Raw genomic sequence first — 15195 nt, 5'->3', positions numbered from 1 at the left:
TTGAAGTGGAGATTTGATCAAGGCACATAGTGAGTAACAGAGTGTGCTAAAGTTGGCTATATATTGCCTAACAAACCTGATCTCCTGACCTGACGCCTTATGAAATCAAAAGCTCATTCGTCAGAGAAATACACACATGTACACTTTATCTCGCTTCCAGGACCTAAAAGATGACGGCCATATCTAAGTAACCAATCGATATTTTTTCATGAAATGAGTTTATTTTTTACTTTTTTTTTCTGTTTTATTCCTCACAAGAATTTGCTTTAAAATGACTTAGTGAAGCAAATTCTTAATATAATTGTGAATCGGCGCTTTCCGATTGTCAGTTGCTACGGTTTCGTGCTTTCAATTTTTTGTTTAACTAATGCCGCCCGCCACCGAGATTTCAGGTACAAATACTTTTCCCTTTCGCATTTTTAGAGAGTGCATGCCAAGGTTTCAAAGACCCTTAATTGAAAAGGCGTGAAGAAGTTTGAACCCTCGTTCCCAAAGTCCACGGGTAGGGAAGAAGAGAGACCCAGGGAACGATGTAGTCATTTTCCCTTTGTGAAACAACCTTGTAGTACAGGAACAGCCGTTAACTGTCGCGCTAGTGAGAAAACAGGTGCCCACTGATAACACAGCCTCCCCTGGTCTTTTGTTTATTCCTTTAGTTAAGAATAGATGGTTTAAACCTTTGGGTTGTTATCATGATGCCGGCCCGATTGCATGGCGGGATCCCAGGTATCGTGCCCTGAGAAGATTGTACCTAAATGTCAGAGGTGAGATAAGAAATTGGACAGAAGAATACTTCGAGCACCTTGCACTGAAATGTGCGATAGCTGCTCAACCGAGGGGATGCAAATGTTTTGGTATCCAGTTTTTTGGAGAATGCTGGTGCCATACTCAAGGTTGTAAAACGTTCGCCAAGTACGGCCCATCTGACAACTGCGAAAAAGGCGTGGGTAAAAACTGGACCAACTACGTCTACTCATCGAATTGTGGATCAGGTAGGTGACGATATATATTTTAACCGTTTCTCTTAATATAAGGGGACTGGGTTGTAGTTAATCCGAAGGGGGCTTAGCAAACTATCAATGATCCTTTTATTACATCGCGCGTCTAGAACATTCGCAAATTTTGAAAGTCGAAAACACTTTGTTCATTGATCAAAAACTGGATTACGAACCATCATCATCTCCAGCCGATGCAAAATATGCAAAATCCATGAGGTCGTCCATCCCAATGACCAAGAAATATTCCGTTCTAGTCTCTTCTCAATGGACAAGGGAAGAGAACATAGGCCAGCTACTAAAGAAATGGTACTTAAGAGATTGTATAAAATGCAAGTAAACACCCAGCGCTTAATTTATTCACCTTCCTTGTCATTGCACTGGAATCCTGACTCCAAGGTCACGGGTTCACGTTTCCTTGCATACTGTCTCTTTTCACCCAAGTGTATAAATGGTGGCCGGCGATACTGCTAGGGAAAGAAAACTCCCGCCAAGGGGGAGTAAAAATGCCTGCAGTGGCTTTATTATCCTTGAAACCGGAGTGAACTCCGATCGTATGATTCCCAGTGACTATTTTTTCGATTTACATAGCCATATAACTTTCCGTGTTTGTAATGGACCTTTTGCTTTTTCCTTCTTTTCCAAAAGTTCCACTCAGTATATCCTCGTCATCATCTTGAGTTTCCACGACGGTGTATAAATTTTGATTTCATATACCTTTGTTCTACAGAGTATGGTTGCTGCAAGGATAATTCCATGCCTGCATCGGGAAAAGACTATGATGGATGTCCAGGTACGTATCTGGATTCCCAATCAATCAACGTTCTCTAACATTTAAATTATTAGGGAACATTCCTTTAAAGATACTTTTCCTCTTCACTTCTTGCAGTCTTTTTTATATTGAATCCTAAACAGAAAATACAGCAAATTTCCATCACATGATCACTCAGTACATAGATTTATTGATACCAATCAATTTTAATTTACCTTAATCGACTAGTTTTATAGAACCAAATTTCTCGTGTTTCATTCCCCACCAACGGAGGCTCGATTGACCAGCTGTTTTGTGCGCCCTCGTCCCTTCGCACACACCACGGCTGGATCACTGGTCCAGGCAATTCTATTTTCCACCAATCAGAGAGTCGCCCCTGCCAAATACAAAATACAATTGGATGACGCGGACAACAACTAGGATCAGTGATCCAGTCGTTCGTTGGAAGGAGGAACTTAACCGCACTCCCAAAACGGCTGGAATCGAGCCTACCATCGACGCAGCACCTAAGTTTCTTTAAAAACGTTTCCCATCAGAAGAAAACAAACTAACAAAAACATAAGGCACCAGGAGCCCATGAGTAGGAGCCTCCATATGCACTATATCCTTGAGTCAACTTTGCCCGTATCTTTCTATTTTTAGAACCAACCCTTCAGCAGGAGACTCACATTTACATCAATTTACATCAATTCGCACAATTTGCGTACATTGTCTTTCCTTTTTTTGTCTTTGTTAGACAACGACTTTATTCTGATTGGCCATTTTAAACAGTGCGTGCAGTGCCAAACAACTCGTGGCGTTCTAAAAATAGAAAGATACGGGCAAAGGTTGACTCATAGGGCTTGTATGGGGGAGGCAAGCTCCTTCTCATGGGCTCCTGAAGGCACTTAATAACTTTGAATGACATTAGACTTGATTAGGACTCATTGTTATCTAAATTACTATTCAGATAATATTAGATATGTGACTTTAATTTTGTCTTTTATCATTGTACATATTGTAAAACGTTTTCTCTACGGCGCATTTGAAAACGTATAGTGAATTTGCGCGTTATAAATGTAATTTTATTATCATTATTATTAGTATTATTATTATTATTGTTATTATTATTTATTTATTTTTAGATTAGCAAGTTTTATCATTTCGTAAATGAGAGTATAAAGGGATGCATAATGCATTTGTAAATATTTGTATTATATTAGATATATTTGAAAGTAAAATATTATTATTTATTATTATTATTCTTATTATTATCATTATCATTATCATTATCATTATTATTATCATTATTATTATTATCATTATTATTATTATTATTATTATTATTATTATTTCAAACTTTTTTTTTGACAATGACAAAGATTTGATACGTTCGAGTCGACTTTTACTCTAATATTAATTCCTTCAAAATTACCGGTAGTTCTCACTTTTGGCATAGTATAGGAAGGTTTTGTATAGGTAATCACATGATTTTTCTCGTCCAGTTTGGAATAACTAAGCACGAGTAATTTTTTTCAAAGACAACCAAAACTACACGAGCCCGTAGGGCGAGTGCAATTTGTAGTCTTTGAAAAACTTTACAAGTGCTTATTTATTCCAAATTGCACGAGAAAAATCATGTGATTACTTATTTATAATAAACATGAAAAATTCGAGATGGTTAGCCAGACGAAACGTTAACCATAAATTGCGCCATCCACGGAGCGCGCTTGATTTGAAAACAAAAGATTTGATTGGTTCTGACCAAACCCTATTGTTTATTAGCCAGTCATAAACCAGAATTTCGAGGTGTAATTTGCACTGGTATTACGCTTTTATTGTAAAGGTGTTACATCTGAACTGCACTGCTGTTAGCCAATCAGAATCGAGTAATTTTTTCATGTATATTATTAGAAGATATTGTATCTGGATTCAACTAATTTCAATAAGCAAATTGACGATTGACCGGCGGGCGCTCACGTCTTTTACTGATGCCACTTCGAATTGATTAAAGTAGACATGTTCATATGATGCTGCTCCAGAAATCCTGGGAAAAAAGGGTACACCCCCACACGTATTGTCGTTTCTTGTTTTGTTGTTCTCTTCTAGACTGCAAAACTGCCGTTGATTTAGTGATCGTTGTCGACTCTTCGGGAAGCATTGGAAAAGATGACTTTGAAACTGTTAAACAAATGGCGGTAAACATAATCCGTCATTTCTCTGTGAGGCGCGCCTATGCTCGAATTGGTATCATACGATACTCCTCTTACGTTACACCAATTATCACTCCGCAAGCTTCCCAAAGGAGGGGTTTTGAAAGGCTCAAGCGTAGAATCCTTCGGATGGCCTACATGAGGGGACTTACGATGACAGGATTGGCTTTACAGGAGGCTTACAAGATGCTGATTGAATCCCGCCAGCAAGTGTATAAGAGTGGAAAAATCATCAACCACCACCAGGTAGATATTTGTTCACTGTTAAGCAGGGGCTCAAGAAAAGCTCACAAAATATCTTGTCAGTCCCACGTGTATCTCGTTGACCCGAACATGCAGTTACCGCGTCTTACTGTTGAGCGCGAGTTTCCTTTTCGGAGAATTTACCGAGCACTATTTCCCTTCGTTTATCGCCTGCCCACTTCGTAAAAAAAGATAGTACTAGTAGTACGCCACAGGCTTAAACGTGACAAGTTGCCAGTGACTAGACCTAGTCTTAAACTCAGACGATGCAGAGAGTATACAAAAATTTGGTTTTATCAACGGAGTTGATAATGTAAATTGGCCACCGTACAGAGATTCTAAAAGCTGACGTTTCGAGCGTTAGCCCTTCGTCAGACAGATTCGCAGCACCACAGTGTCTTTAGAAACTATTCCCTTCATTCATTTGATGCACAGAGTAGTTTGCATGGAGAGCACGGCAGAAGTGGTAGCAAGTAAAGCTTTTTCAGGGGCACCCAACGAATCTGTTCCTCACATTATCTGTTCCCCAGAGGAATCTTGCTGGCTGGCAAAAATACAGGTGTTTCGATGAGCTGGCTGGGAAATTTTGTTATTGATAGAGGTTTTGCCAGGGAATTACTGACTTTTTCTAGCATTTTAACCCGAGCTGGCTGTAGAAACTCTGAAGACTGAGGATGACTAAAAATAAAAAATAAAAAAATAAAAAAAAGAACCCCTTCTTTCTCCCAGAGAATAGTCACAAACATACGACGGCTGGTCAGAGTGATTGCGCTTGCGGAAAAAACCTGTTTTGTCCCGGTTTTGTCGCTTTTGTTTGGTCGTTTTGGATCGAGGGATTTGAAAGCGCGCGGAATTCCTGGCTGGGAAATAAATTTGATCAGCTGGCTGGGAAACCAACCAATTTTATCTACCTGGCTGGGAAATTTCTTGTGTGTCTTGCTGGGAAAAAGGAACAGATAATGTTTTCCCAGCAACACTGAAAAACGCCTGAAAATGCCTTAATAACATTTATTTTTATTAACTGGGGGATAATAATACATTTTACAACAAATTGGTCGTTGGGTGCCCCTGCTTTTTTAAAAGACTCTCGGAAACAGAGAAGAGAACCAACAAACTCAACCCACAAATGACGCTGAATCCTTGAATCGAACCCAGGCCATGTACATTGGTGGGAGGTGTGTGCTCTCACCACTGGACACGCTCTAGCCCAGCTCCCTGAACAGCAAAGCCCTTAGTATTGGTTATTCCGGAACTTGAGAAGACATTTTGATTGTTTCTCTTGCCTGCCAGGTATGCATCGTAGTAACGGACGGACTGGCGTCTGATTCGGCGAGATTGAACTTTGCCACGATAAAACTGAAGAGTATTGCTAAAGTGATAGCTTTGGGTGTGAAAGGCAAAAACTACGACAAAGCCAAAAGGGACAAACAGTTAGCAGAGCTACAAAAGATTGCCACCGACAGTCAGAAGGATGTATTCTTCAAAGCAAACTTTGACAAGCTCATGGAATCCGTCAATCGCATCGCCAAACGCGCATGCCCTTTGGTTTACAATAAGCAGAACCCGTAAGTAAAATCAGTTGGAATTTGTTTCCACAACTATTTAAATTCAGGCAAGCCCAAAGCCAATGGTCACGCTGGTTGTATCAAGTTGTCTTAAGTCAATTATACATGCTATAATAATGTGATTCCTGGTTTCACAAAGTTGTGAGCCTTCATAACTAAAGAAGCTTGAAAGCTATAATTTGTAGGTCGGAAGCAGAAATGTTCAAACTGGATACATTAATCATAAAAGGGGCTAAAGTTTCAGAACACAATAAGATAATTGAAATATTTACTCATTACAATAATATTTCGGTTTGCTCAACCTTCATCAGTTTCAAACGGATGAAGCTCCATATTCAGTTTCATTTTTTTTACGAGGAAGAATTCGTAGTGACGATAGTTTTTCTGAATCAAAATGACGGTTAGAGAAAGATTTGCAAAACACATGCCAACCAAAGCGCTTTTAACGCAAATTGAAGAAAACTTCCATTCCAATAAGGACATTTAAGAAATTAACGCGAAAGAGGTGTTAGCATTTGAATTGACATGGAATTAACGTACTCCACATATCATAAAGAAGCTATCGGGAAGAAACTATCATGACAATTACGTAAACTTGTCGGCTTAGGGAAAAAAACGCTTCCAGTTGTTTTGTTAAGTGACTTCCTCCGCGTTTCCTATATATTGTAGCTCGGTTGCATTTTTCTTTGTCTTTGGTTGGACTTGACTGTCCTCACAATTTGGCTTTGGTCTTATTTTTGCAGTTAACAACAAGTCATTGCGGGGAGTGCGATGAAAAAGTCTATCTTTATTTTGGGGAAGAAATTTTGGGTGTCGGGAAAATTCTTCAAGGTCTACAAGCGTGGCTTACGACTTGATTGCTGAGGGAAACAACTGAAACATTGATGGAACTTGAAAAGCAGTGACTATTTTAGTTTTCACTCGTATGAGAAACCAGCTGTAGGTGTTGATTATCGTAAACAACTGTGTTTTTTGCTTGAGGAAATAAAAACAAAAAAACTTGTAATGGAAGTTACTTTGTTAAGTAGAATTTTATCAAAATGACTTTCTCGTCTTTAATACTATCCTCAATGTAAAATCCATTTTACAATTGCAAGCTCTCACTTCCACCGCGAGTTGTTAGGCTTCAGGAAAACATTGCAACTTATTCTGGCCAAACATTTGTGGATGAAGAAGTTGCCTGAGCTTAATCAAACGAACCAACAATGTTAACCAACCTGACATGATGCATGGTCATATCAGTTGCCGCGCTTTTCCTATAGTAAGTATATGTAGTCGTATGGGCCCGAGAGCAATTGGGGATTAATTTCACGCGTATTTTCAAAGTTGTCACGAAATTGCCCGAGTCACGAAGCCGGACGAGGGAAATTTGGAAAACAAGTGAAATTAATCCTGAATTGCGCGAGGGCACATTGCAATCATGTGTTTATCACATAAAGGGCAAAATCATCGCGGGATGCTCTTTTAATGCCAAGACCAATGCTCACATTGGGTTAAAGTTCAATTCAATAAATCTTTGCTGTCAACAGAAATAGCACTTTAAATGTATTTTATATGTGGACAAAGGCAGTTTTATCAGCTTCCAGAATCTGCTCTGCATAAGCAACTGTCAACCAATCAGGATCAAGTAATCATGCCCCTTGATTACCAAAAGTGCCCTCGTAATTAAGAAAAAATGCCCTCCGTCTCAGCCAATCAGCAATCAGTAATTTTTCCCCGTATGTGATAATTCTCTTTATGATATGGCATGTTCATTGTAAGACTATTGGGAAAATCCCCCTATGAGAGCCGTTCGGTTTTGCGAGAGCAGGCCCGGGAAAAGCCGTGTACGGCCCTGCTAGGAACACGTAATGCTCCGTGCAATGCGATTTAAGAAGATTTCGTTGCTTTTAAACGTTTAAATCATTTAGAGCCAGGAAAGCAAATGCAAGGAACAATCAGACGAATTTTCTGTGCAGATTTTTGTTACTTATTTTGTCCAAACTTCATATTCTGAGTGCTCATGCAAAGTGTAAAGAGCCCATATGATAAAATGCTTATAGCCTGAGTTAGGTCGGGCCAGACAGGAAAATATTTGGCCCTCGGGCCAATATTTTCACTTTAGTCAATAAGTACATAGCAATCCCATTTTCAAACACCAACCGCCAAACTACCTTTAGGTTACTTTCCATCTATCAAACTTCCAAACCCAAGTCGAATGATGACGAAAGTTGAGCCGAAACCATCCCACCATCCCCCTCCTTTTGAAATACCAACAATAACACAGATTGTCATGCTACTCTGGAAAGTATCGACACCCCTGTTTAGTCAGGGGCGGATTTAGGGCGAGGGTGCAGAGATGACCCGCGGCCTTCTAATACAACTAGTATTCTAGAAGTCAGCTACCCCATTCCTTAGTGGTACACCCTCTCCTAAGAAAAATCCCGGATCTGCCTCTGTTAGTGCTTAAGTGCAGCTGTTGTTGGTTAAATCCGGTCTTCGGTAACCCTAACCCGTCTTAACCCACAGCAGGTTGAATAGGCACTCTAAACCTGACTCTATTTTTTCTCTAGGCTTAATTTAGGCTCCCAAAAGAATATCTTAAATTCATCTGAGTGCGTATTCAACTTAAGTAAAAACCAGGAGCCCATTAACACCCCAACCCTTTCCTGTATCTTTCTCATTTTAGAACCACTATATTTTGACATATGTGGCGCATGTGACTGAGAACATACGTAAAGTGGTTCACATACGTATGTGACGTAATAAATGGCTAACCATTGGTCTCTTATGATTGGCTATTTTGAAAACACCCAGTAAAGTCCCCCTGCGAGGTGCTTTTATATAAAAATAGAAAGATACGGAAAAGGGTTGACTCAGAGGGTTAATATGGCAGATGGAAGCTCAGGGTAATGAGCTACGGGTAAAAACGGACTTTACCAGCAACATAGCCGCCCTTTAACAATGTTGTATCAAAACACAAACATAACATACGCCATAAATTAAGTTGCGTAACTATAGAGACGTGTTTCCAACAATATTATTTGCGGATCTAACCTGCGATCAGCCTCCATTTCGATACGCGAGGGGATGAAGAAACGAGCGCTGACATACGAGGCTCATACGTATCCAACATTGTTAGAAGTGTTCTTATAACAATGTTGGGACGTGTTCTTCCAACAATGTTACAACGTGTTGCCGGGGCTTTTTTCCAAAAATGTAAAGGTTGTTCCATTAACAGTAACTAGATCAGGTGGAATTCAACGTATGTCGGGCGGAACGTCTAACGAAAAATAAAACTTTGCCCAATATAATTACGCAACTTATCATAACCATTACAATTTTCTCAAATTTGATTGGTGCATTAACCACTTTATTTTTCACTAATTATTGTGCAGGGTTGATTAAAATCGGACAGTGAAATGGGACAGTTGGCTGTAATCGGATACCTGAGATCGGACAGTTACATCAGCCAATCATATTAAGTGCACTCATCTTAATTCACCAATCACAGAATTTATAATAATAACCATAGCAACAACCACTTACCCTACCAAACTGGGGATTTTCCAAAATGGACACATTTGTAACATTAAACAGTGAAGAAAGGAATGCATTGATTTTGTTTTCTCGGAAATTGTAATGTTTATGATTAATTGCATGGTAACAGGACTTTGTGTCGTCCAATTTGGTCTGCAATCATACTCGTGATTAAACAAATCGGACTCCTGCTACGCGGTTGTCCGATTTTGTTAATCACTCGTATGATTACACACCAAATTGGACTCCACTCAGTCCAATTGCCATTAAAAATATTGCCTCAACGTTGTGCTGCATGGAGAGCTTCGAAGCGTCGGCCATGGAAGAGTTTTCAAGCTACAAAAGACGTTTTCTTCAAAATCACAACAATTTTTGAGGTTTTAAAAGTACCACACCGGTGGTTCCCTTGAAAATTCCAGTTTTCAGTAAAAGGTAAGTTAAAAAATATCTTTGGTTGCGATTTTTTTAGGAGAAACTCGCTTATTGACAACTGGAAGTGGCTTTTAATGTAACTCCCTTGAAATTATTTTAATCTCTCCCTCGCGAAGTACAGTGTCACGTCACGTGCGATGGAGAAGTAGCCTTCTCAGCTTTGAAGTTAAATTAGCGGACACGAATACATCAATACTAAATTACTGTATTAAAACACGAGGAAGCATGCATTTATTGAAATTTGTTCCAAACACAATCCCAGAAATGTTGACTATGTAAGGTATCGATAGTTTCACAGTGACATTTACCAAATTATTTTTTAATTGTGAAAAAAGAAACGGAACAGAAAACATATTTCTAAAAGAATTAGAGTATGGGTCGCATTTGACACTTTAAATAATGCTAACAGTGTCATTTTTGATTCCATTTTCACGCCATAATATTACTTGGCTTTATCAACCAAACTTTATCGCGTACAACATCGTCCTTATTTCTCACCCACTCGTAATACAGTGCCGATTTATTAGCCACAAGGACTCTTCCGTATCCATAGTTAATCTCATGATACCGAGACCACTCTACATCGTAATACCCCTCGGTATCCAACGAGAACCCGGCTGACCCCACAACAATGTGTGTAGTGCCCATTCCCCTTTCTTGGCACCGGTGTTTATAGACTGCGCATGTCCTTTCGTAGCTGTGGTAATGTCCCCAGAAGGCCAGATCCACTTTATACTTATAAAAAAGCTCCTCCAGATAGTATTGCATTCCAAGGGACACAATATAGTCACCTACAAAGAGAAAAAACTTGTCAGGTTACTAGTAAGTTGAAATGAACGTATAATACAATTTAATCTGGCAAGAATACGAACTTTGCGATTTATAAATCGCAACATTACGAGCTTTGCGATTTATAAATTGCAATGTTACCAACTTTGCGATTTATAAATCGCAAAGTAGCTAACTCTGTGATATAAAAATAACAAGAGTGGCACATTTGCGATTTGCAAATAGCTGATTTTGCGATTTATAAATCGCGCGTGCGATGTTTTGCGATTTAATATAACCGCAACTTTATGAAATTCATGCCTGCGGGCTCGTTGTCCAATGTTTTGATTTTTTGGTGAACAGACATGACTTGACAATTTCTGAGGCATTAAATGCTCAGGAATCATCACAGACAAGTGAGGTAAGGACAGGTTTTACTTTTTTCATCAATTTTATTTTGATTTATGGCGAATCGGTCTGAATTGTAAGCTTCGTTTTATTGTCACGTTTTCAATTTGCAGAGCTCGAGATCACAGAATCTTTAATGTCATGGACTTCCCCGTGGGGTCGACCCCCGGACCTACCAGGGGGATTGTAAAATCAGTCTAGCAAACTTGAGGAATTTCCCCAGGGGTCGGGGAATCTTGCAAGACAAAGTCCCCTGGGTGAGGTGTCTTTCAACAGAAAATCTCCCTGCCATCCCCCTCACATATGAAGCGGGAAACTTTTTGAGCGCCGTCTGGGAATGATTTCAACAAATTATATTAGACGACAATAACATGATATCTTAAAGGGCTCATCAGAAGTCCCAAAGTGACACCATTACCAGCGGGCGCTAATACTAGTGTTGTTAACAAGAATCGTGAAAGTTTGGGAGAACTCGAAAAAGCTGTGGAAACACTCGCCTGCGGCTCGTGTTCCCACAGCATTTCTCGTTCTCCCAAACTTTTACTCGTGTTTCTATGACTCGATAGAAACACGGTACATGTTTTCTAATTCTTAAACAAAACGGAAAGATCACAGAAGAGCTTCCTAAAGGCGTCTGGGTATTTTTTAAGATGGCGGAACATTCGTTTCCAGACCCTGGCCGTTTTTCCAAGATTGCGGCAAAACTGTTCCAAGGCTTCAAATGAGGCTTTTTTTCTTGCTAAATTCCCAATTTTCAGCACCATGTATGGGTTTAGAAAAGTGTCAGATCCCTGTCATATCCCCATGGTTGCCTTCCTGTGATTTTACAAACTTGTGAATTCCCCCACCCCCTAATCTTTGATCGCAAAACACTATCGAGGTTTTCCCCTAACCTCGGGCAAAGAATCCCATCCATCTCCTTGTATTCCCCCACATATCTCCGTAGTTGGTCCGGGTGTCGAACCTACGGGGAAGCTGATGACAGAAAACACCCACATATAAGAACCTAGATTTTCCAAGTTAGGCTAAATAGGTTCTTATAAGAATGGTATTTACAGTAGTTTTAGGCTATGTAAGTTCTTAAATTGGTTCTTATTTCCACAAACGATATCTACTCTATGATACATATGGTGTGACTGATTTCCTCTGATGACGATGCCGATAACTTTACATTCCAATCATAACCATGGAAAAAAAAGTTTTAAACAAGATCTGTGCAGTTTAAAATTTGTTCCAGACGCTTGGAATTTCAAGGCCACTTCACAAGACCTGTCTTCAAGAACCTGTTTAATTTTTTAGGCTAAACTGGTTCTTATGTAAGAGGGTCTAAAATGAAAATTTTTGCCTAACAGGTTCTTAAATTCTAGGTTCTTATATGTGGGTGTTTACCGTATTGCATCTGTCCCACAAACCACTCTTTCTCAGGTTAGTACGATTGTCATCTAGCTTCATCTTTAGCTGTGTCGTCACAAGTGCCGAGATGCAAACAAATGCATATTACATAGACCGGAACGCAATTGAGAGTAAAAAGTAGGAAAAAATCATTTTCTCCTGAATTTCATATTTCCGTCCGACATAGACACGTTTGCGAGTGAAATGAGTAATGTTTAAAACAAGAGCAGCAGTGTTTTACACGAGGCGTAGCCGAGTGTTTTTAGACCCGATAAAACACGTGCTGCGTGTCCCTCTGGACTCAAAACAATGGTTCAAATTGTGAGAGGTGAATATTAGCATACAAGAAAAACAAGCTATGCCTTATTAGTATTCTTTATATAAAAAATACTAACGAGGAGTGTTTTATCAGGATATAAAGTTCATACGCGTGACGTTTTATCGGTGTTTTTTGATAGGCTGTTAGGCTCATGAATTATTAATGCCTTTTTAAAATGTAATATAATATTCACTTGTCAGCATCTTTTGCATCTTGGCGCTGATGGAATTTCTGCTAATGTTAATAGAGATTCATTTCATTCATTGACTCCTTCACGGAAACAAATGAGTCCAATAAATTGACCTGCTTTGTAGTATTTTGCTTCATAGCTCAGTTGGTAGAGCATATCACCAACATCGCAGAGGTCATGGGTTCCAATACCGTTATAAATCACAAAGTTCGTAACCTTGCGATTTGTAAATCGCAAAGTTGGGCATCGTGCGATTTATAAATCGCAAAAGTACTTCATTGTGTTATTTATAAATTGCACGACAACTTTTGTGACATTTGATAAATAACACAAAATATAGGGCAAAAGTACTTTAATAATATTTTTGTTCTGTCAACAATATATCGAGATGCTTTCGAAACTATTTGTTTTTCTGAAACCTCTATTTTGGAACAAACAGTTTCGAACGCCCTCGTTTTCATCTTCATTTAGGGTCATTTTAATGAACGCAGCAGGTGTAAACGAATAGAAAAGAACGCCATGTTTTAAATCATAAACTTCTTTCGCCGTTAGTGTAAATGGGGCCTGAACTTGCAACCCCTTTAAAACAGTATATTTACTTAAGACGCCTTGGCTTGAATACATTGGTCGATGTCCTCCCAACACAATCCAAGGCGTTTTGGTTCGATCCACGTTTTTCAGATCATTTTCCAACCAGATATACTGCCGAGAGCTTTCTCTGTAATCGTGTTCTGTGCTCATCATGATAAAATGAACGCTGCCGTAATCATAACTGTACCTGTTGATAAATAACAACCATGGTAGGGCCAAACAAAAACTTAAAAGTTATTTCGTCTTACTAAGGTGTTCAGGGAGTTTAAGCAAGGACCACTGCAACGTGAACGGAAATGTCACTCCAAAATATAATTTAGCGCTATCGCAAATATTTCACGATTATTCCGTCTTGCTCACGTTGTACAATACGGGCGAACTATCCTGTAACTGGATGAGTGCGAACTATTTTTTTACGTAAAAATAGTAAATGAATGGTTCATGATTGTTATATGCTCACGTTGTCGTCAAAACCTAAAATTTGGTGATTTCACGCTCTTTTTTTTTTGCCTACGGCAGAGAAATGCACGGAAATTCGAGCTGCACGTGAAGCACGAGAATTTTTCCTCATTTATCCAACAACATTCTTGTTTTGCGGCATTGTCGTTGCCGTAGGCAAGGGCACACTAGGCGATACGGCAGAATTTTGTCGCCGCGATCAGTCGCACGAATTTAAACCGGTTTGAATTCGTGCGACTAATCACAACGGCAAAATTAGCGGAAGCAGCGTTGTCGTACCGTCTGTACACTTCCGGCAAGAAGTCGCTGCGACAAAATATAAATGAACCAATGAGAGAGCCTCATATGGTCAACCATATTGAATTAGCCGATATCAAAAATACCATAATACTCTTTGTTTGTCCCTCCAAAATTTTGCATAAGCATTGTTTTTATTTTCTCTTGGGACTTATAACGGTCCCAAGAGAAACTGGAAACAATGCTTATGCAAAATTTTGGAGGGACAAACAAAGAGTATTATGGTATTTTTTATATCGGCTAATTGGAAAACTGTTCACATTCCCCCTCATACGAAATCACTGCCTGTGAACCGAACTGGCGTCGCGTCGCAGCGACTTGTTTTGCAAGTCGTACACACGGAGCAACTTGTCACAGAGACCTCTCATGTGTCCCGGCATTTAAACAAAGACAAGGGCAACGTCGGCGTAAACGTCACTCCAAAATATAACTTACCGCTATCATAAGAACTTCGCGATCAGTCCATCACGTCCACGAAGAATAAAACGGGCGAACTGTCATATTACGGGTTTGGTAACAGTTTAATTAAAGTAAATGTAAAAAATGAACGGTTCATTGCTGTATGCTTACGTTGTCGTCAAAACCTAACATTTGGTCAGCAGTTCACGTTGTTGTTTTATGGAGTACGTCAAAGAAACGTACTAAAATGCCTGCTGTACCCTCCTTGCATACGGCGGTTGCGCCCGCAGTACACGCGGCAGTCAAAACTTGACTGCCCTTCGTAAGTGGTACGTTTCATGTGTGCCTAAATGACGTAGTTGTCGCTTTGTCCCTACTAAGAGCCTTTTTTTATTTCACTAAAACGGGAAAGTAAGACAAGGAAGTAATAGCATTAAATAACCCTACCACCACAACGCATTTCCATTATCTGGCATGTGGAATCTGTAGTACATGGGCACCCCACACTCTCCCCCTGAGTCGTCTCCAAAGTTGCCCCAGATGGGGTGCCACCCTTCACCCGGTGCACCACTCGGGTCCTTAGAGCCTCCTGAAAGATGGTCCTGTTCGTGATTGCCTATTCCTACCATATATGGCATCAATGTTGCATACGGC

At 39.7% G+C, this 15195-nt stretch overlaps 1 protein-coding gene across 1 annotated transcript in view; it reads right to left on the bottom strand.

Moving 5' to 3' along the window:
- Nucleotides 1–9918: 9918 nt before the first annotated feature.
- The window catches only part of LOC138007256 (uncharacterized), a 9127-nt gene continuing 3850 nt past the window's right edge, over nucleotides 9919–15195 (bottom strand). Inside the window, exons 4-6 of the mRNA XM_068854058.1 lie at nucleotides 14989–15195; nucleotides 13395–13573; nucleotides 9919–10509 (exon numbers count right to left, since the gene is read on the bottom strand). The exon at nucleotides 14989–15195 is cut by the window's right edge and continues 35 nt beyond it. Coding sequence (XP_068710159.1) covers nucleotides 10148–10509; nucleotides 13395–13573; nucleotides 14989–15195 — 748 coding nt within the window. The 3' untranslated portion in view covers nucleotides 9919–10147. The remainder of the gene's footprint in view (nucleotides 10510–13394; nucleotides 13574–14988) is intronic.

Source organism: Montipora foliosa, chromosome 6 (assembly GCF_036669935.1).
Source record: "Montipora foliosa isolate CH-2021 chromosome 6, ASM3666993v2, whole genome shotgun sequence".
NCBI lineage: Eukaryota > Metazoa > Cnidaria > Anthozoa > Scleractinia > Acroporidae > Montipora > Montipora foliosa.
This window is presented reverse-complemented; position numbering and strand designations above follow the sequence as displayed.